The sequence below is a fragment of the Eptatretus burgeri genome, chromosome 2 (assembly GCF_056783735.1).
Source record: "Eptatretus burgeri isolate ZD-2024b chromosome 2, Ebu_testis_v1, whole genome shotgun sequence".
NCBI lineage: Eukaryota > Metazoa > Chordata > Myxini > Myxiniformes > Myxinidae > Eptatretus > Eptatretus burgeri.
The window spans coordinates 159958841-159982075 of NC_140962.1; the positions used below are offsets into that span (position 1 = coordinate 159958841).

Genomic DNA, 23235 nt, shown 5'->3' on the forward strand with positions numbered 1-23235 from the left:
CGGTGGAGCATTCGTAATTGCCCGGCGGTTGTGATGATTAGCTCCGCTGTCGTCACCGCCACGGAACTGCTAGCCTTGGTTGCGCAAACAAGCCTTTAATGCATCGCGTTTGGCAAGGTGTTTGTGCGTTTGAAGTGAAACGAGCCTGACATTCGTGCAGCGCAAGGCCATCTTTGGCTCTCTTCCTCGGTATGGCCGAGGCAGCCTGCCGAGGGTCACGCTCGGGTGGTGATGGGTCGTGCCAATTGTGCAGGATCCGTTGGCAGCCGGTAGTTTAATAATATATGAATAAATGTAGTCTGCTGCGGTGGCTCGTGCCTGCACTGACCTCTCGCCTCGATGTGTCACAGGCGTGGAACCCTCAGGAAACGTGGCTACGCAACCCACGGCATTTGTGGTGGAGACTGTGAGGGCCGGGCAAGGCGATCTCTCCGTTTCTGTGAAAGGTCCGACGGGAGAGGATGATGAGGTGAGATGTCTCATCGTTATGAGAGGCGTTCGTGGAAGATTCCAGAAGATTACATGCATGTCTGCGTGACGCAGAGTCTAATGACCTGGAAAGTGTTTCTTTAAGAATAGTTTTTAAAATGATGCTGGTTGGTGTGGGTTGTCTCATTCCTCATTGCGGTATCACGTCACGTTGGTGCCCCGTTTGTGACGGCACATTGAGACCCGCCATTCATGACTGGGTCATAGTTGTGGTTCTCCGAATGGCCATTCGTAGTGTACATCAACATTGAATTGAATCCAATGTGGATCTCTCATCCGATAGATAGGAAATGGCAACCCCACTAAACTTCAGTGTGGAGCAGTTTGTCACATAAAGCTGTTTAGAAATCCAATTCTTGAGGAGCTACTTCGTCTTGAGTTGTCCTCAAGTAACTGTGACATGTTAAGCACCCAAGGTGTACTGAGCTGGTAGTACTAGAGCGATGAACACACAAAGCAAGTTGATGTGGTATTGTGGATCTGCTTCTTTGGTCTCACTTGCTGAGTGGAACAGCACCAAGGTGGTGTAGTTAGTTGCTGTGATTTCAGTAGTTATCGGGGTGGTAATGGTTGTACATGGAAGGTGCTTGTAAATCGAAGGGTGGATGCGGTGCCCTGTGGTCCGGTCCGTTCCACCGCACCGACACCCGGGTGGCCATTTCACCAATGTGGATAAAATGTGATGACAAACATTTGTGTGCCGGGCTGACAAGAAGGCCTGGAGGTACGCAAACCACCTCTGTCATCTATCCTGGGTTTGAATCCCGACCCAGCTGTAAACTGTTATCCTGGTGTTTCACATGTAGGACGATTCATCAATGCGCGTCGTCCCTCGGATGGACGTTTTAGCTGGGCATCTCGTGTTCCTGCATAAGTTGGATGTTAAGAATCCCACGAGTCGCAGAGTCTGCAATCTTTCTCCGGAACCTTGAACAAATTACAAATTGCTGTTCGAACCAGAGTTCAATGTCAGGCCCGGCCAGCTGGTTCGTGACGGATGAACTTCCCCCGGCCAAGCTGTATGAGCGTGAGAGCTGAAGTTAAAGTTGCTGAGTGGAGCTTCCCTATCACCCATTGACCCGACCCCGACCCCCACCTCTCACTGCCCTGCCTTGTTTTATCAGGATTACTGAAGGGTTAGTCAGCCCCCCCCCCAGGATTACAGAAAGGTTGATCCAACAACCCCCCCCCCAGATGCTGTACATGTTAATCCGACCCCCCCTTGTGGATTACGGACGGGTTAATCCGACCCCCCTTGTGGATTACGGACGGCTTAATCCGACCCCCCTTGTGGATTACGGACGGGTTCATCCGAGCCCCCCCCCCCAGATTGTGGACGGGTTAATCTGACACCCCCCCCCCTTGTGGATTACGGACGGGTTCATCCGAACCCCCCCCCCAGATTGTGGACGGGTTAATCTGACACCCCCTTGTGGATTACGGACGGGTTAATCCGAACCCCCCCCAGATTTTGGACGGGTTAATCTGACACCCCCCTTGTGGATTACGGACGGGTTAATCCGAACCCCCCCCCCATTGTGGATGACGGAATTGTTAATCTGCCCCCCCCCCCCCGCTGCATTGTGAAAAGAAGGGTTTAGTTACTGGGTCGTGTCTGTTTGTCCTTATCGGTTTATGATCGATGACCAGATTATTTAAATTGATTTGTTTGATGATCTTCATTCACAAAAAATAAACATCACACAAACGATCCACAGGACTGGTATTGAGGGTACAGTTTGGACAAATTTTAAATTTCCCCATTACCCCCAAGTTTGCACATTTGTGGTTCACGGGGATGTTTGTGAGTGTAACCCAAGACCCTCCTGTGTATGTATGTATATAACCTCGTACATGTCATGGATTCACTCCATGAGTAAACCCCAGTGTTCTCTCCTCCCAAGGTTTTTTTGAATCCACGTCCGGTTTGCCTTTCCTTGTTTAACACCACCTGATCCCCGCACTGTTTGTGGAGCACGGTGTTCTGGCATCCATTAATACTGCTTGTTTCACCTTCAGGTGAGGGTGACTGCAAACAATGACAAAAACCACACGTATGCGGTTGAGTATACACCCAAGGCGGTTGGGCCACACGAGGTATGCAGGCACTTTTACATCACCCTTGTGGTTTTGCTTGCAATGAAGAGTGAATTGTGTTCGTTTTGCCAAACTCTGTGGTTTTTGAATGCATTTTATTGCCACACAGGTGAAGATGTGTTTTGAGTGTCTCAACATGTTTTGTGATCTCTCGCCTCTCCTCCCAACCCCCTCCTCCAAACCCCCTCCTCCCAACCCAACCCCCTCCTCCCAACCCCAATTTGCAATGTTGATCGACTTGCTCTCCACGGAACGTGTAATAACCTTCTCAGCCTGACTCGTTCATTCTCACATTTGAACGTTGGAGACGAGGGATTCAATTTGACTTATTTGTACAGGTATCCCTTGCCAACCACGGCGGTTCGGTTCCTGAGAAACCCCATGGTTGGTAAATCTGCCAGTGGTAAGACTAAAGGCCTATGATAAGGGGGTTGCATTCTGTGGCTCCAAGTGACCTACACACCCCTGTGCCTTCAATAACCATGATAGATATTTATGATGTACGGTCCCCTCCCTGTGTGAACAAAATACTCTTAATTAGCTTTAATATTGATGAAGTCTAGATCGCCTTTTAATCAACTTTAATATTGATGTTGAAGTCCAGATGACTGTTCGGGGGTGGTTGATGGCATGAGGGGCTGTGTACCCCTCTTCAAGCAGAGGCTCAGGATCCTCGATGGAAAACCCTGATGAGGCAGGAGAACTGGTGACTGAGATGGGACAAAAGACGTGGTGTCTGGAGTAGTTGTTTGTGGTGGTGGTCTTTTAATAAAACCAAGGATTGAGGGCTGCTTCGTTTTCATTTGGAGATCTTTCTGTACCTCTCTGTATGACATCATGAGATCCTCCAGCCTTCACCTTCATTCTAAACTTCGCTCTATGAACGGCTCGATCTTAACCACCATGTCCCAGATATTCTTGGTTGTTAGCATGATGTTGCTAATGGTGGGAAGAGTCAGCTTCGGGCATGTAACCACCTCCTTGTCCTCGTTTTCAGCGACACTGGAGGATTTTGTGATCCCATGTAGGTCTTCCTCTGCAGGCGACTGTCGGAGCTCCTCCACTTCACTGGCCTGAAGGTCCTCAAACCCCCTTCCTCCCGCATCTTGTGTGAGCTCCCTGATGCAGCTCACCTCAGCCTCGACTGAAATTCTTGGAAGTCAACGTCCTTCCAAATTCCCCCCCCCCCCCATGAGGCTTTGAGGGTTGACAGCTTCACCTCATCTGAGGACTCTAATGGTGATGATGCAGTCTGCCATGTTGGAATTTTGCAACATTGAGTCACTGTCTATGTAGTCATTCTCCATGGCTTCCAGGATGCCGCCAAAAGGGTGCCGGAAGTAACAGCTCTTCATCGTGATTACACGTTGGTCCATGCATGGCCTGTCACTTTTTGGTGGACCACCCGCAACACTGGTCCAAATTGCAGCCTCACCGTTCTCGATGGTTCTCATCGTGGACTCGTTCATACGGATAGCACTCTCTTCATGCAAGGTGATCGAGCTACTCTGGCTTTTTTGAAATTGAGAGCAAAACTGAGTGGAGATTGCTTGCATGGAGTAGCAGGCATGAAAAACACGAGGTAGCGGAGCGTGGGTAACCACGCTTGATGTGCTTGACCACCGTGGTGGGAGATTTGAAGTGGCGGACTGATGTGTGGCTGCGGAAAACCATGGTTATTCGCAATAATCTCATGATTATTGATCTCATGAGATCTCATGAGAGGATCTCATGAACTGGTATAACTAGTTGACAAATGTTGTCCAGAATATTGAGTGAATACTTGAAAGTGCTGTTGTAAAACCCACGCTTGGTTGGGGACACAAGTATGTGCATAACATTAGGACCCAGGTTTCTCGATACCCTTTGATGTTGTCGATGGTCTTTGATTATTTAAATCGTCTTGAACTTGTAGCCTGTTATCTTGATGAAGCTTTCGTTTGGTGTGCAGTGCCTCCACTTACCTGTGTGCATGTTCTTACCTGTATTGTTTGTTGTGTATAGCTCTACTCACCTGTATGCATTGTTCCACTATTAACCTGTATTGTTTGGGTACCACGTCTCGTCCCACCTGCATGCACACGACCCGCCTAACCGCACCTCGTGTGCGCTCATCCCTTCCAGGGCCCTACCTGCCCGAGCATGCTCTCAGGAGCTGTGCATCTGGTGGTTTCCCCCTCGTTGTGGTAATTACGATGCTTGGAGCAAGTCGGAGCCAAGATCCTGTTTCCTCTGACGCTTCCTCAACAATCTCATTTGAATATAAAAATCTGATTATTAAATGTATCGTGATGTTGAAAATGTATGTTTGCCTGCTGACATCATGGTCATTGTGTCCTTCCCTCCACCATCTCCATTTTGGCGTTTTCTTGTCTGTTTTGAGTACACAATGGAGGTGTTGCGTGATTGTGTGTGTGTGTGTGTGTAGGTCATGGTCCTATTTGCAAACCAGCACATCAGTAAGAGCCCATTTCACGTGATGGTGTCAGAGCCCCAAGGCGATGCCAACAAGGTGTCTGCTGCCGGACCTGGACTGGTGTCTGCGGGTGTTGTGGCCGGACGACCGACAGACTTCAACATTAACACGACTGGTGAGCGCTTCCACATGGTCCCATCGTCCCATGGTCACTTGGGCTTCCACATGGTCCCATCGTCCCTTGGTCCCATGGTGGGTACCTGTGACGTAACCGCTCAACCTCAATATTCAGGATGGTCTCAGCATGTCATTTGTGCAGACCAAGTCCTGGAATGACTTTTAAAATATATAATATGCTTTTGATTAATTTTAAAATGCGTTTGTCGTCCCTAAATGGCCATTCACTTCGACATGTTTATTCAGGAAGTATGTGAGAGACTTCACGAGACATGGTCGTGGAACAGGTGGTGTCTCGAATGGCATTGGCCTACAAAAGCCTCTCTCAGATTGGTTTTACGTTTTGCGCTTTATTTGGTCCATAAGAGGTCCATTTCCATTGTAACCCATTGGTCGCTCGATATGGGCGGCATGGTGTCATTATCGATCAATTTGATGGGCAAGTTGCTCTGTATGTTGCACTCAAACACCTTGCATGGAGGCCGAGTACGTCGACTATTTGTTTTTAGTCAACACGAGGCACGGTATTATAATTGGCCGTTGAGTAAGGAGGGCCATGTTGTGTTCAGGTGCTGGAGTGGGCGATGTTGCGGTGGTTGTTAAGGGTCCCAAGGATCAACCAACTTTGGTCGATGCTGCCTTGGAAGAACGTGGTCCAGGAATGTATCGCTGCTGCTACAAGCCCACAAAGGAAGGGCCTCACACGGTCGCCGTGTCTTTCGGAGGCCTGCCGATACCCCATAGTCCTTATACAGTCAACGTAGCCCCAGGTATGCCCCTCCGGCGGTATGTGGCCCCCAGAGGGTTAATGTTTTTTTTTTTTAAAGTGCATTGTGCTGGTTTGACTTTTGATGTTTCTATCATTGATATAAATGGTGCGGTTCTGTTGTGAAACACTTCCTGGTTATCCTTCATTGCCGGAGGTTACTGAGCTTGCCAATGTCGAATTGAATCCATCTCGCTTTTCGTTTCTCTTTCCCAGTCCTTGTCAATTTCCTATCTTTGCACTTTCCTCCTAGCTTCCTGTTGTAGTCTGACATTAGACCCAAACTGGGTGGGACGTGGCCTGGCATGGTGCATGCTGTTGGGGGTATGGCTTGAGCTGGCACACTGGGGTGGGGTGGGGTGGGTGTGTTTATGGTTTGGGGGTTTGTGGGGTGGGTGTGTTTTGTTGTGGGGGGGTTTGGGGGTTTGTGGGGTGGCTGGGTGCCACCAGTAGAGCTCCCCCGTCTTGTTTGGTTCAATTTGTCCTTCAAGATGCAGCATAAGATTAGCAATGAAGGACATGTAAAAGGTCCAAGGCCTAGTCACTCTGTGTTGGTGGCAAAATGAGGAATGAGTTTTTATCCTGTTGTTTAACGATTCATTCACTTGTCTTCCTCCTCTTTCTTTCTCCTTAATCCTCCATTTGAATGTTTCATCTTTTGCTCCTTTTCACCTCCTGCCCTCTTTTTCTGTTTCATTAACATTTTGTTTTTTCACTGTTGTCCACTTTTAATTCTAAAACCCCCTTATTTATTTATTTATTTATTTATTATTAATCTCACCTTCAAATTCTCTGTTTGCACCGCATTCCCTGTGCTGCTTCTTCTTGACTCGTGATCCCATTCTCCCAACTTTTTATCTCTTTCTCCCTCTCTCCCTCTCTGACCTGTGATCCCTGACATTACAACAATTTGTTCCATCCCTAAAATCATTACCCACACCCCCCTGCATTTTAGGAGGGTGGGGGTTTGGATACAAAGTGGAGGCTTATGGAACAAAAGTAACAGTAGAGGGACACACTCCAAGGGTAGTGTTGCAAGACAAATAAAAAATAGCCTTGGACGAACATTGGGGTGCCGGGGATGACGCATGGGGTGGACGAAATGCATCCAGAAGGAAAACAAAATTTTTAAGGAGCGCTTGAGGGTGAGAGGGGTGTGATAACGAGGGGAGATTGGGGGCGATCTGAGATGGTGGTAAACAGTTGTCATGAAGTTGAAAAGGAAGTGGAAGTTGGATCCACAGGGTGGGGGAGGGGGGGGGGGGGTGGATGGTGGACCACGTGCGTCCTGCATAAACTTATGGGGGTGGGGGGGGTGCAAAACACAGTAGATGTGTTTTGTTGCAGATGAAGGCCTTGTACGTGGATAAGAGTTCAGGTGTGCCAAGGGAGGACTTTGTACAACATAGGATGTCCAGTGAGCTGTTGGCTCTGAAGGCTAACTTTGAGATGTGGTTTACACACGAGAGAGGTCGTGGCTGACTGAGGCCCAGGAGTTTGAATCACCGAACTGCTTCATGAGGATTGTTGAGAAAGTAGAATGGTGGGTCTTGCAATAAAATAGGGTTTTCCAGAGTCAGATTGAAAACCAGAACACTGCCTTGAGGAGCTCCAGCCTTGACGGGTAGAGGCGATGAAAGTATTCCATTGAGAGCCACATGTCGGTTACGAGAGTAGAGGACGTCAGTGAGCCATGTGTGGAGTTAGCCTTGTGTGCCATAGGTAGAGAGTTTGGAGAGTAAGGAAGGCAGGATGCCTGACTATCAAAAGCACGAGATGTGTCCAGAGACGGCCATGATGTCATGCCTGATATTGATGGCCTCCATCCATTGTTGGGTGAGTCGAAGCAGTATGTCCAAAGTGGAGTGACCTGGTCTGAAACCAAATTGTTGGAGAAGAGGAATGATTTCATCTCGACTGTGAAGATGGATTCCATGACCCTGTGAGCTGATGAGGCCCAGGAGTTTGAAGACGCGAGCTGATGCAGTCAGTCGAGGGCTGAAAGAACCTTCTCCATCTTGTCTGGTGCAAAAGACAGAGTCAAGGAGCACTTGGGTATGACGGGGAAGGATCGGTACCGAGAGGGTGGGCACGGAGTGAGGCCTTGGGAACGCAAGATTAGGAAGCAAACACAGAATTGAGGCATTTGGCCTTCTCACGAGCAGAGTCGGCTGGGGTGCCATTGTAAAAGGGAAGGGATGGAAGGCTAGCCTACACCATAGACAGACTTGACAAGATGCCAGGTTTTTGAGGAGGGAGAGAAGTTTGCATTTTCATTGTTGAGGTTGGACACGTGTTGCTTTCTGGCTTTCCTGAGTGGACACCCACCAACTTTCCCAACCCATCCCTGACATCACGACGCTCCATTTAAACAGTGAACCCTGACATCTCTGTCCCTCCCTCCATGCGTGATGTTGTCCCGAGCCTTCCTTCCTTTGTGTCTTTGTGTCCATGAAATGTGTCTTCACCTTCCTTTCCCAGTGAAGTGGTGGTTAACGTATCACTGAGATGGTCTGCAGACCCCATTTTTACCATTTCCATTGCACACGTTGCTTGAAGTGGTTATGAAGGGTGGTGTGTGGTTCACCAGATCCCTGCATGTTCTTACACTCTAAAAATGGTGTTTGCAAGTTACTGAGATCCTGTGTGCTCTTGGACCTTTCAGCGAGCAAAGCCATCGCTTGTCGTGCCACTGGTCGCGGCCTTCAGGCGAAGGGTGTTCGTATAAACGAGATTGCCGACTTCACCGTGCTCACCGAGGGTGCGGGCTCCGGGGATCTGCAGGTGACCTTGAAGAAACCAAGTGAGTGTTGTCACCAGAGCTCCATCTTGTGGTAGGAATTCCACTTTGGTGTTGGTGCTTGTATCATATTACTTCCAATGTCGGCGTTGTGGTTGATGAGCAAGGCCGGATTTTTGGATTTTATATAAACCTTGTAGGTGAGGGAAGGAATTTGTAAGTTTCGGGTTCCATCGGTACCCGATTCGCTCCTCCTGAAGGACATCGTGGGATTTTTTTTAACGTACATCAATTGATACTGGCAGATGGGGCACACAGTTTAACATCCATCTGAGTAACGGCACACAGGCACACACATTGTCGCATCACCCTGCCTGATGAGGGTGATTATGATAGTTGAGAGTTTATAACTCGATCGGGATTCATAACCATGCGAGGTGGCTCTGAGGGGAATGTGCATGCCTCCTGTGGTGTAGGCCATCCTGCCAGCCCTGCAGCGGAGCTCTTGAACCGTAATAAGTAAACCAAGCACACGTCATGCACAGAACAAGTGATTTCCTGCGTTTCTGACACCATTTGCAGGGCCAATCCGATTGGGGGCTACACCTGTGCCCCCTGTTGGCCTTGGGCAAAATGTCCCTTTAATCACGACTCGATGTGGTCCCTTAAATGTGTTGTGTCCAAGTTATCAGTGCCCATTCCTAAAGGGTGTTTGCTCTAACATCTTCCTTCATGGGGGATCCTCCAAAGGTGGCGTTGAAGAACCTATAAAACAGAAGACCATGCGCGACACCCTGCACTCCTGCGAATACAAACCTACGGCAGTCGGAAAGCACACCGTATCTGTCACCTGGGCGGGACAGCATACCCCTGGCAGGTAAGGCGACCTTTGCCTTAAACGCATGGCCTTGTTGCAAGCATAGGTTAAAGATCATTGGAGGTTAAGTGGAAATTTTTGGCTTACTGAACCGAACCCTATGGATTTCTATACCCCAGTATACTATGGCCGGTCTCAGCCTGAACAAGATTATCCACTCGCTAGTCCAGGTGCATGTCTGATGGACGATCCAGTGTTTGACACGCAATTTGATCGATGTAGCCAAAAATTGTGATGGAGGCCGCTCTTGTCCCCTTGTCACGCAGCCCGTTTACCGTGGACGTGGGCCCTGAGGCGGGAAAGCAGAAGGTTCGGGCATGGGGTCCTGGCCTCAGTTCCGGCATGGTGGGGAAATCGAGTGATTTTGTGGTCGAGGCCGTGGGGACCGACGTCGGGGCACTCGGTGAGCATGGTGTTGCTATGAGGAACCCGGTCGGGCCGTGGCTGCTCGAGATGACAATCCACATTAGGGACGCTGTGATGTGGACGCATGATAAGAATGCTCACCTTGCACGGCGCTTCCCTCACCGGATGGGCCATCAATGTTTAATGGATTCGTTTCCCCTTTTTATGATTGCATCATGGTCTTAGGAATCGAATGCGCTCCAACGCTTTGCTTTTAATGGCCGTGGGGTTGAGAATGGAATTGATCCCTTTTAAAGGCTTTGTTGGCTTTCCTTCATCGGTAAAATCATTAAAATTTAATCCACGGAGTCGTCTTCATTCGTATGCGGCCCATAGCTACGGGGAGCCTCATTTTGTGTGTGAGGCAGTGCCCCCCTGCAGGTTAAAGTAGGGACTTGTAATTCCTTGAGGGTGCCGGTAATAACTCGCCTCTTCGCGAAGGACCCCGGCCGTGGGTTCTTTAACGTTCACCGATCGAGGCCGGCGGACGGGACGCCCAGTTTTAACGTCCATCCGAGGGACGGCACACACATCGATGAATCACCAGGATGACAGTTAATTGCTGCATTGGGATTCAAACCCAGGAAGGACAGCTCGGAGATGAGTGTGCGTCCCTCTCGGCCATCCTGCACGCCCTACTTGGTGATATTTTGATTTGAAATGTCGAAACGGTTGAACGGATTAGTTTTAAATGGGTGTGTGCAGTACATGGAGCGAAGGCCTTCCCCGTACGGGCTGTAGTTGCACACCAAGGGCCATGTGGTTGTCTGAGGTGTTTCTCATAAAAGTGCGAATGGCTAACTTTGTATTGGCTCTCCTTGGCCGTTTTAACCTTGACAGGTTTTTCTATCGAGGGTCCATCTCAATGCACCATCGACTGCACGGACGTGGGTGACGGTTCGTGCGACGTGAAGTACTGGCCCACGGAGCCTGGATGTTACGGCGTACACGTGATCTGCGATGACGACGAAATCAAAAACAGTCCTTTCATTGCGGAGATCGTGCCCGTCAACACGGCCTTCCACCCAGAGAAGGTTCGACCCGTTCGTCGGCTGAACTCGTACTTCGATCACACGACTGAACCTTGTGCGGCGCTTTCAACTTTGCCTTGCTGTTCGTTTCAGGTTCGAATTTCCGGAAAAGGCGTCGAGCCAACTGGTAACGTGGTGGGTCAACCTCTGGAGTTCACTGTGGATGCTAAAGATGCCGGAAAGGCTCCTTTGCAGGCCTTTGCACAGGTTTGTTTCTTACCGGGCCATGAACGGATGATCGTGACTCGACCAGTCCTTTCGTGTGATTTTTTTTGGCTGTTGTTAATTTTGGTTTCTGATTTCTCAGGATGTGGATGGAACTCCGGTGCCTGTTAAGGTCATCGATAATGGAGATGGTACATACGCGTGTCGCTACACGCCGCAAAAACCCATCAAGCACACCGTCGTCGTCACGTGGGGTGCACTCAACGTCCCCAGCAGCCCTTTCCGCGTGAGCTGTTCATTCTTGGCATCACTTTGCTGACCGTGTGGTTTCCACAGAACCTTTGAAATGGCACATTGCTGCGACATTTGTAGTTTTTGTCTGTAATTGCTCTAAATGGATTATCTGGATGTGGGCGAGAAACCGATGCCTTGTGTTGCAGGTTAAAGTCGGCAAAGGTAGTTACCCCCAGAGGGTGAAGGTGTCGGGACAGGGAGTTGAGCGAACTGGTGTGAAAGCTCATGAACCCACCAGCTTCACCGTGGATTGCTCCGAGGCCGGGGAGGGTGAGTTGGTCCTCGACTCGGCCCCGTGTGGGATTCTTTTGATTCCTCTCCTGGTTTACGAGTCTCTGGATGGTGCGGAGAGACAAATTGACAATCATTAGTTATTGAGTTTGACGTCTGACCCCATGAAGGACTTCCCTTAGCTGATGTATGGGGATTCCACCGGCAGGAGAAAAGGTGCCAAAAGGAGTGCATGTGTGGGTGGGGTGGGAAGCTTGGACCAGGAAATTGGCCACGAGGTGAATGTTTTGAGATGTGGTGAGATGGAGGGTGAGGGGAAGTATTGGTGGATGCAAAACAACCTCAGTGGTGAGGGGAGCCAGCATTGTTTATCAGCTTCCTGCTGTGTTCCTAATTATCCTGAGAGCCCAATATATGATTGTTTCCAGCAAATTGTACACCCTGGCACTGGACAAATGCCTTGTGCACTGTTATGAACATGAACAAACCAAAAACGGTTTTCCGAGCTATTCCAAAGTGACCTCAAGGCCTTGAGTAAGCTCGTTTGGAAACTTGCTCAACCTACCCGGGTCATGGATAATGACATGGCCGAGGAACCCAAACTGCATCTGATCACTGGAGGATTTGAACATATTTTGGGAAACAAGTTGTAAGCAGAAGGCACAATTGAGCATCTGATCCGATTTGGAGCTTGAAGAGGAGTTTGAGTCCAGGAAAGGATTTTGGGTTGGTACGTGTGAGCGAACCAGTTTTGCGCAGAAAGTCACTAATGAAGGTTTCGTTTCCTGTAGGTGACGTCAGCGTTGGCATAAAGTGTGCCTCTGGTGTGCTGGGACCCTGCGAGGCCGATATAGACTTTGATATAATCAAAAACGACGACGACACGTTCCTGGTCAAGTACACACCGCTCGCAGCAGGGCGTTACACCATCATGGTGCTGTTTGCAGACGAGGTGAGGCTGCGTCGAAATAACGATGACTGGTGTTTGAGTTTTTGTGATGTAGTGCAAGTCGGTGGTTTAAATGCAGCAGTGTGCTCTTCACGAGTTAACGTTTGACATTTACCTGGGTAACCTTTGATTATTATGTTTTTTTTAGTCATTCCAAAAGGTTTGCTTTTGGTTCCCATTTAATACCTTGTAAAAGCAAAAAGGACTCTCCCTCCCTCTCCATGTTGTATCAAGGGGTCAGGTGGCTTCGGGATGTTCATTTGTACTGATGCCGTTGTCCAGCATACTTGTGGATCCTCCATCGCAGTTAACATCCAATTTACTCCAATGGCGTGATCTCGGACCCGGTCACTCCACCTTGGACATGCTCTTTCTGCTCTCCCAACAATGGACGGGGGCCCTTGATGTCAGACATGAGATCATGGCCGTCTCTGGACACATCTCGTGCTTTTGCTAGTCTGGCCTCCTGCCTTCCTTGCTCTCCTGTTCCAAGTCAAGGCTCTTTAAAAATTAAATAATTATTGTATCCGTATTCGGATCGTCACCAAAATCGAATCGATCCATCCTCGTCGCACCCAACCTGTCCAAGTTTCGTCAGAATTCGTAATCATTTCTTCCTTTGTCGCACACCCAACCTGTCCACCAAATCCGTCCAACCTGCAGACAGACGGATGTGAAAACATGACCACCTTCTGCCTTTGGTGGTGGAGGTAATTAAAGTGTCACACGAAGCAAATGTTTTATCGAGCAATGAAGTACGGCAGGAAGTGATGGCAATTCTAACTTTAAATTTACAATAAATGATGGTCACACATTTGTCATGTGACGTGGTACTTTAAGGATCCTTGTCGTTGAACAATCCACTCGACTTGTATGCAATTGTAATGATAGGCTAACTTATGATAGCTCGAGTTTTACTGGTTTTCAATGGTGTTGACATTTTGTTAACATTTAGCTCTAACTTGAAAAAAAACACAGGTAATCTGATTTCCCCCCCCCCCCCCCAGGGACACTTGTAAGGAAATGGAGGTTGTTTTATTATATTTTTTCTTTATCCTCAGGAGCTTCCCAACAGTCCATATCGCATCAAAGTAGACCCATCCCACGACGTACACAAGGTCAAAGCTGAAGGCCCCGGTGTCAGCAAGACCGGTAGGTTGGCAGTCATGGAGGTCCATCTTTTGTTTGACCGTTCCAGTCCAGCTGTGCCAGTTTGGTTTGTTCGGTCATTCTGTGGGTGAAAGTAATTTGAAGAGCTGCGTGTGATCGAATGGTGGAGGATGTAGTACGATTGGTGCGTCCAGCTTGCTGGTCTGATATCTCTGTCCATTTGTAGAGATTTTAAAGTTTAAGGAAATGGATTTGATAGTTATAGTACCAGTGGGCACTGCCACCCGGAGTATCCTCCTCCTCTGCCCATCATCTGTGAGCAATGTCCTGTGGCACAGTCTTGGAAATGCACTTTGTTTGTGTCAATTTTGAAAGTTTTTGTTTATCACATGTCATACTCCGTCGTGAGGCTTGTAATACTGGCTAACGCCAAAAGTGGTGTCATTTCTGCCATGTCAGTTTTGGTTACGTCCACGTTTCCCCCATTAAACTGAGATTTTGAACATGTGAATCTTCAATGGAACTGATGACTGCGTTGTCAGATTTTAAGCGTGAACATGCAGCCCCAAGGCAGGTTTAAAAAAAAAAAAAATTATTTCTTGTATACAAAGTGGAGGCTTGCAGGGGAGGTGGCTCTTGGTTGTGAAATATATTTTTATTCAGATGTTTACTCATCCATGTACTGTTTGGATGGAGGGAAGTGAAAGTTTTGTCCATTGTTATAAACGAGGTTCGTCTAAAAAGTAACGGGACTGACTTCACAGAAATTTTATTCCAAAAAATCTATTGAAATCACAGCTTGTCCCCTTCAGAATAGTTTCCCTCCAGTCTCACACACTTGTCCATCCTCTTCTTCCACGCTTCGATGCACCCCGGAAGGCTTCTTCTGGAATCCTCCGGAGCTCCGTCGTCACGGCCCTTTTGATGGCCTCCACATCAGGAAATCGGGTCCCCTTGATCACCCCCTTGAGCTTGGGGAATAGGAAAAAAATCACAAGGGGCCAAGTCTGGCGAATACGAGGGTCGCTCCAGAGTTGGCACGTTCCTCTTCTCCAGAAACTATCGGATGCTCGGGGCACTGTGAGCAGGGGCGTTGTCGCGGTGGAGCACCCAGGCATCGTTTTCCCACAGATCCCTCCTCTTGTCCTGGACGGATCTCATGAGGTGCCGGAGGATCTCCTTGTACACGTATTGATTCACTGTTTGACCCTGTGGTAGAAACTCAAAGTGGACGATGCCCTTGATGTCAAAAAACGCGATGAGCATCACCTTGACCTTCGACTTCGACATCCTTGCTTTCTTTGGTTTTGGTGATGCCGGACTTTTCCACTGACGACTCTGCCGTTTGGTCTCGGGATCGTATTCGAATATCCACGATTCATCGCCAGTAATGACTCTCCCGAGCAGGTCTAGATCGTCCTTTAGGCGCTTGATAATGTCTTGACAGACAGTGACTCTTTGCTGTTTCTGGTCCTCGGACAACAGGTTGGGGACCATCTTTGCACACACCTTGTGCATTTCGAGATTTTCAGTGATGATGCTCCAGACAGTGTCCTTGTTGATGGAAAGTTCCTCAACAATCATCCGCACCATGAGTTGACGATCTGCGCGCACCATCTGCTTCACACGCTCGATGTTGTCGGCCGTTCTGCTCGTTGAAGGTCTTCCAGACCGTGGATAGTCTTGAACCTCTTGTGCCATTGAAATACACGTGTGCGTGACATCGTTTCTTCGCCCATAGACTTGCTGCAGCATTGCGAAGGTTTCGGAAGGTGTTTTGCCAAGCTTGGCAAGAAACTTCAGATTTGCTCTCTGCTCACGACTCGCAGCGCGATGACTCAGACGAGACAACGTATAAATCACGACCTGTAAAAAAAAATCACACAATGTGCGCAGTCAACCTTCACCAATCATATATGTTGCTGGAATGTTGCGAAAGACTGTGACGCAACCCGTTCATTCAAGTTGTGTAAGTGGAGCACACAGCAAGCTCAGTCCCGGTGTGTGTGTGTGTGTGTGTGTGTGTGTGTGTGTGTGTGTGTGTGTGTGTGTGTGTGTGTGTGTGTGTGTGTGTGTGTGTGTGTGTGTGTGTGTGTGTGAGTGATCATCATATGTACAGTTCTTTGAGAAAGTCTTCACACCCCTTGACTTTTGTCCCATTTTGTGTTGCAGCCTGAATTCAAAATGGATTAAATTAATTCTTTTTGTTTATTTATTTATTTATTTATTTATTTATTTATTTATTGTAACTGATCGACACAAAACACCCCATAATGACGGTGAAAACGTGTTTTTTAGAAATTTGTACAAACTAATGAAAAATTAAAAGGTGAAATGTTTTGCGTCAATAAGTATTGAACCCCCTGAGTCGATGCTTTGTGGAAGCGCCTTTGGCTGCGATTACAGATTCGAGTTTTCTTGGCTTTGTCAGTATCAGCTTTGTACATCTGGATTTGGGGATTTTCTTCCTTGTAGATTTGCTCAAGCTCTGTCAAGTTGGATGGGAAGTGTCGGTGAACAGCAATCGTCAAGTCTTTCTACAGACTCTCAATGGGATTAAAGTCTGGGCTTCGACTGGGCCACTGAAGGATTTTCATGTTCTTGTTCTGAAGCCAGCCCAGTGTTGCTTTGGCTGTACGATTGGGGTCATTGTCCTGTTAGAACATCAATCTTCGCCGCAGTCGAAGGTCTTTTGTGCTCAGAAGTAGGTTCTCCTCAAGGATTTTCCTGTATTTGGCTCCATTCATTGTTCCCTCTATCCTTACGAGTTTTTTCGTCCATGCTGCTGAAGAGCATCACCATATCATGATGCTGCCACCACCATGTTTCACAGTCGCGATGGTGTTGGATGGGTGATGAGATTTGCTTGGTTTCCGCCAGACGTTGCACTTTGCATTCAGGCCAAATAGTTCGATTTTCATCTCATCAGACGACAGAATCTTTTACGTCCATGCTCTCAGTCTTTCACGTGCCTTTTTGCAAACTCCAGGTGTGGCTTCCATCTCCTGGCCACCTGTGGTGGAGCCCACCTGTGGCTGATTGAATTGTCACAGGTGGACTCGACTCAAGTTGAAGAGACATCTCAAGGGTGATCAAAATAAATTGGATGCATCTGAGCTCAATTTGGAGTGTAATAGTAAATGGGTCGAATGCTTGACATGAGATATTTCAGCTTTTCATTTTTAATTGATATTTATAAAAATTTCTAAAAACATGTTTTCTCTGTCATTATGGGATATTTTGTGTAGATCAGTGACAAAAAAATTCTCAGTTTAGTCAATTTTAAATTCAGCCTGTAACACTGTCAACTTTGTGTGTGTGTGTGTGTGGTTCTTAGCTCTATGTGCTTGTCCACAGGTGTGCAGCTGAACCAACCTACACAGTTCACTGTGACCACAAAGGGTGCAGGACAGGCAAAGCTGGATGTTCAGTTCACCGGATCTACGAAAGGAAACCCTGTGCGGAACATGAGTATCAAGGACAACAAGGATGACACTCATACAGTCGCTTACACCCCCATTCAGCAGGTACCTTGCGATGAGATCCATGTTCTTGATTCTCTATCGATTTTATTTTTACAAGGATGGCTTTCATTCAGCGATGAGGGTACATGTTGACCAAAGTGTCCCCCAAGGTTATGGACGATGTAGATGACTTGGTGACGTGAAGAATCAACACTTGTGCTTTCTGATAGTACCAACTCTTGCACCAGAGTGTATTATCACTGTTTGGAAGCTTCGTCCCACCTTTATTTTTAAAATGGTCACCAAGAGTGAGAAATCTGTTCGGTGGGGCAGCTCCAGGTGAAGATGACAGGGTGACCCAGATTGGATATTTGGTTAAAAAATTAAATGTATGACTGAGTGCTGATGATGGTTATCATAAGGTTGGTGGTAGTTCCTGTTTAGACATCATCTGTCTCTCCTTGACAAACTATTGATTCGTCGTGGTGAGGTCTAGTTTGTTGACCTCTGGCTCTCCCCCCGTACATCAATCTTTGCCCCTATCCATTCTCCTCCTCTTACTCTGATGAAAGTTTAACACCCAATGAGTTAGTGTCTCCTCACTTCCCCTCACCGTTAGTTTCGTCATTCAACGTTCTACTAATTATCTCCATCGTGCTACCTGCCCGCCGATGCAGATTGCCACTCACCTTCATGAGAAGGACTATTCATTCTGGTTTGAACGTTCATTGCTAAACTCTTGTAAATGATGCACAATGAGCCAATTATAATGTGCAGCATGTACTCGGTCCTTTTTTTTAATAGCAGGCCAAACCATCAGCTTGATGTTCACGATGTTCAATTCATCCGTCGTCCATCAATAAAATGGTGTTTCATGATTCCTTCGGCTACTTCCAACCCGGCATCTCTGGATAAGCTGTTGCACATTTTGCAAGCACAATTGAACGTGAACAATGTCCAAATCAAGTGCCCAATCAGTCACCGGTGTAGTTGAATGTTCAGTGCATGACGTTTAGCTTCCACACCAAGGCTGGAAGTGCAATCCACTTAAAAAAAAAAAAAAAAAAACGATGGCTTCTCGGTTGCTACTCTCTCCATGTGATGGCAATGCTGGTAGCTTTGCTCCATCGTCATGACCTTTTGATTGCTAACCCTTTTTTATGCTCTACAGGGTCCCATGGCTGTAGCAGTGACCTATGGAGGAGACCTGGTCCCCTACAGCCCTTTCACTGTTGATATCGCTCCACCTGTAGATTTGGGGAAGATCCAAGTGCAGGGTCTAGAGAACAGTGAGTATGGATACTGATAAGGAAGCTGCTGGGCAAGAATTCTGTGAACTTGTGTAACTTTCATTCCTCGTGTGTCACGGTACTGAATCAAAATGCACCTGAGACACACCTGTCATTTCTGATCTGATCTGATCTGATGTGGTTTGATTAATCCCCACACCACATCTTCCCCTCCCCCCCTAATGTTGAACTACATCCTGATTACTTTATTGCAATGACTAACTCGGGATCCTGATGTTGGTGCCTACAGGAAGTCTACACCCGCTTTCACAATTATCACCTGCCTTTATAGCCTGGAATAAAATTCCATTAAATCAGACTTTTCCCCTCTTTATTTACACATCGTAACCCGCAAGTTTTAGAAAATTAATTTAAATAAATTCAAAACGACAATATTGTCGTGTCCATGGGGTTTAACCCCTACCTGGGCGGATGGCCAATCTTCTCCCTTGGAGGCTGACAGCCGCGGGAAAACAGTCGAGCGCTGCACGAGGACGGTGCAAATTCATTAAATTATTATTTATTTAATCTAAACAGAAGAGCAACAATTGTAATGAAAATGAATCGAGATGTGAGGAGACTTCAATCTAATTCTAATTGAGGTTCCTCCATACAGACTTAAATACACATCAGGGGGCAGATAAAATAAATAAATAAAAAAATCCCCTCCTTTATTTATCTTTATGGGACGTGGGATCGAGGCGCTTCGTAGACACCTGCCCTAAATGGCGCCAAGTCGTTCTCTCACAGCGAGAAGAATGTACGTCGGGCAATTCGTGAGCGGTAATTAACACCGAGCCTCAGACTCCATGCAACTTCTTTTCATGAGTGAATAGGCCGACCATTCCTCTCTTGCACCCGGTCGCGTCACGACGACTGCCCACACGACAAGACGATTTCTTAGTCCCCTTAATCGGGCCACGAGGCACGCTCTCCTTCCCTCAAAGGTACACGCTTCATGGCTCAGCCGAACCGCCAACGTCCTGCTCAGCACGCGAGCCAATTCACACAGCACGAACACGAGAATCGTGCAGCTTTCGTTGTGCCAAGAGCAAAAGCGAGATCCTCCGTGTCTCTGACGTCCTCTCTCTCGTATCCTCGTATCCTCGTGTCATTCCTCCCTCGGTTATTACTCCGCAACCTTGCTATCTGATCTGCTCCTCTCACGTCCTCTTCCTCTTCGTGTCTGACGTCATGCTCATCAAACTTCTGCCTCTGGGGCATGGCCTGCTTGCACAAATCCTGGGAAGGCGTGGCCTCTGCCCCCCCCCCCCCTCAGTGGCCTCTTTGATCAATCTCCTTCTTGCTTGGTCATCCAGTTTGGAAGGACGACCTGATCTCGGGAGGATCTTGGTGGTACCATACGCCTTCCACTTCTTACTGATTGTCTTGACCGTGCTCCAAGAGATATTCAAGGCCTTTGAAATCGTTTTATACCCATCCCCTGATCTGTGCCTTTCCACTACTTTATCCTGGAGGTCTATTGAAAGCTCCTTGGTGCTCATGGTTGAGTATTTGCTGTGAAATGCACTACTCAGCAGAGGAAACATACAGGAACAGCTGATTTTATTCTGAAATAATAAGAAGCGCTGCAATTTAACACAGGGGGAAGCCAATTAACATGGTGTGTGTGATTTTGAAGGTGATTTGTTACACCCGAGTTAATTTACAAATGCTATTCTAAGGGCGGGTGGGCGGGGTGAAGAGGTTGGGACACTTATCCAACTAAGATATTCTAGTTTTGTATTTTTAATTAATTTTCTGAAATTTGTGGAGTTTGTTATTCATTTGGAAGTTGTGGGTTATGATGTGTGACTGAAGGTGAAAAATGTCTGATTTAATGTAATTTAATTTTCAGGCTAAAAGGCAACAAAAGGTGAACATTTTGAAAGGGGATGTAGACTTTCTATAGGCACTGTATATAACTAGCAGGAGTACCTGGTGTTGCCGGGTCCCTCCTACCACACCTTCCCCGACCTCCTCCAATACCCCTCCCTCTGGAATCTCACCACTCCTTCCTCCCACCTCCACCCTTCCTCTCTCCAACAAAGGAATTTTCACCGGTTTTTAACGTCGTCTGCGGAAAAAAAATTAATCTATACTACTAAGTGTTGGTGTCGGTGTGTCTGTGTCTGTCTCTCCTCCATAAACTCCAAAACCCTGAAACGTTACGGGTTGAAACTTCGCATGCCTCGTCGAGGAACTCCAACGTCGTGCATGGATGAAAATTGGGTGTTTACCTTTTTAAAACACCATTATTTAATGATGCTTTATCAGGGCTCATTGCTGGTCTCCTCCCTGTCACTCACTGGGGTGTTAATTTGCCGTTTTTTATTTTGTTTTTTTTTCCATTTTCTTTTTCATTTTGCTCATTCATATCATCAAATGCCTGATCATCATACCGACTAATCTTTGGAAACATTGCAATGCTTTTCAATGCCCGGAGATGCCAGCATTCGTGGCTTTATTTCATTTCCGCACATGCCACAACCTCGAATCTCGATCTCAGCTGAAATTCAAAATTTAAACTTCTTGATTGACTTCAGCTGTAGTTATGACTGCTTAAAAAAAAGTGTTCATTTGTCCAATTCCGACTTGTCATATACTTGTCCACGGACCAATCAATTCCATACAATGTTCACTTCATTATGAAATTCCTCCATCCACCCCCACAACCACACCAATATATGTATTTTTTTTCACAAAATTACTGAGTGATATATTTGTCAGAGTATGGCTTAGGTACCCTGTTCTCCATTTAGACGTGAGATGATCCCACAAGAGGTACCCTGGTCTTCATTTAGACGTGAGATGATCCCACAAGAGGTACCCTGGTCTTCATTTAGACGTGAGATGATCCCACAAGAGGTACCCTGGTCTTCATTTAGACGTGAGATGATCCCATAAGAGGTAACGTGGTCTTCATTTAGACGTGAGATGATCCCATAAGAGGTACCCTGGTCTTCATTTAGACGTGAGATGATCCCACAAGAGGTACCCTGGTCTTCATTTAGACGTGAGATAATCCCATAAGAGGTACCGTGGTCTTCATTTAGACGTGAGATGATCCCATAAGAGGTACCGTGGTCTTCATTTCGACGTGAGATGATCCCATAAGAGGTACCGTGGTCTTCATTTCGACGTGAGATGATCCAATAAGAGGTACTCTGGTCTTCATTTAGAAGTGATATGATCCCATAAGAGGTACCCTGGTCTTCATTTAGATGTGAGATTATCTCACAAGAGGTACCCTGGTCTTCATTTCGACGTGAGATGATCCCACAAAGCATCGTGTAGATGGAACTTATCACTGGGCTCAATAATGAAGAATCTCGGATGCCAGATTGTCTCCAAGACATTGGATATATCAAGAGGCGAAACCCAATCCTTATCCCTGTGTCGTAAGAGGCGACCAGGGTTGTCAGGAAGAGCATCCGACGTAAAACCTGTGCCAAATCAGTATGCGGATCATGACGGATGATCCGCTGTGGCGACCCCTAACGGGAGCAGCTGAAAGACGAACAACAACAACAACAACAACAACAACAAATTGGATATATCAAGAGACTTCCCCAACATTCTATTTGGGATTCACGACTAAAATTGAACTGGTGACCAGTGATTGGATAATTAAGGAAAATGATTTAAATATGAAATGATTATTTAAATCGCTGCTTATGAAGGTCGTGATCACAGAACTGTCGTTGAGGGATCAATTAATTGTACAAATTATCATTTTTAAGGGAACGATTTATGATAATTTGTAAATTAACTTCATGAGATGTATCGTAGTGTCCACATTGGCATTGAGGATGTGGAAATCCAGTGAGATGTCGTCAAGGTGGTGACAGATAGAAAGGAGGTGCTTGGTTATTATTTTATTTTATTTATCCGCAAAATCTCAAAGCGCTTTCCGATGAACAAATAATTAGAGACATTAACTCGAGTCTCAACCCAAGATATTCACCTTGATGTGAATGTTTCCAAATTACAGAGCTGGTGGTTGGGGAAGAGTTCGAGTTTGACGTGAACACTCGCGGTGCTGGTGGCCGAGGAAAGTTGGACGTTCATGTGGTCTCCCCATCCAACAAGCCCTTGGACTGCTCCGTGGAGCCCGCGCACACTGGAAATGGAAGCACAGTCCGCTTCCTGCCCAAGGAGGAAGGTCCTCATCGTGTCAGCATGGTGTATGACGGACAACTGCTCGATGACACGTTTACGCTCGAAGCGGCACTTCCTCCTGATCCCAAAAAGGTTTGACTCGCTCGGCATATTTTTGCAATCTATTCTTTTAATTTTGGCTTGTTTTTTTGTTTTTGTTCAATCGTGTCTGTTAACACCTGTTCAGGTGCGTGTGAGCGGCGAAGGTTTGAGATCGGGCAAAGTTGGTCATCCTGCCCAGTTTTCCATTGACACTCGGCAAGCCGGACAAGGCAACCTGAGTTTGACCGTCGAAGGACCATCTGAAGCGAAACTCGAGTGTGTGGATAATGGCGACGGTACCTGCTCGGTTTCTTACCTGCCTGTTGAAGCTGGAGATTACCTGATAAACATCCTGTTTGCTGGGACACACGTTCCAGGATCACCGTTCCAGGCCACCATTGAACCATCTTTTGACCCCAAAAAGGTTTTGGTGAAGGGTGAAGGTCTGAAGAACGTCAAGGTTGGAGATACTGGTTCGTTCACTCTTGACTGTTCTCAGGTAAACCAAGGATTCCGATTACGTCACTCACTA

The 23235-nt window shown here is 47.2% G+C and overlaps 1 protein-coding gene across 3 annotated transcripts in view; it reads left to right on the forward strand.

Moving 5' to 3' along the window:
- The window catches only part of LOC147033717 (filamin-C-like), an 88974-nt gene that overhangs the window by 41782 nt on the left and 23957 nt on the right, over positions 1–23235 (forward strand). For all 3 annotated transcript variants that reach the window (XM_085871862.1, XM_085871860.1, XM_085871861.1), the window contains exons 5-21: positions 351–469; positions 2509–2586; positions 5015–5177; positions 5749–5949; positions 8611–8748; positions 9436–9562; positions 9829–9965; positions 10808–11001; positions 11092–11205; positions 11306–11449; positions 11604–11727; positions 12480–12640; positions 13699–13789; positions 17105–17274; positions 18383–18500; positions 22495–22754; positions 22849–23202. In XM_085871862.1, the coding sequence (XP_085727988.1) occupies positions 351–469; positions 2509–2586; positions 5015–5177; positions 5749–5949; positions 8611–8748; positions 9436–9562; positions 9829–9965; positions 10808–11001; positions 11092–11205; positions 11306–11449; positions 11604–11727; positions 12480–12640; positions 13699–13789; positions 17105–17274; positions 18383–18500; positions 22495–22754; positions 22849–23202 (2693 nt within the window). The remainder of the gene's footprint in view (positions 1–350; positions 470–2508; positions 2587–5014; positions 5178–5748; positions 5950–8610; positions 8749–9435; positions 9563–9828; positions 9966–10807; positions 11002–11091; positions 11206–11305; positions 11450–11603; positions 11728–12479; positions 12641–13698; positions 13790–17104; positions 17275–18382; positions 18501–22494; positions 22755–22848; positions 23203–23235) is intronic.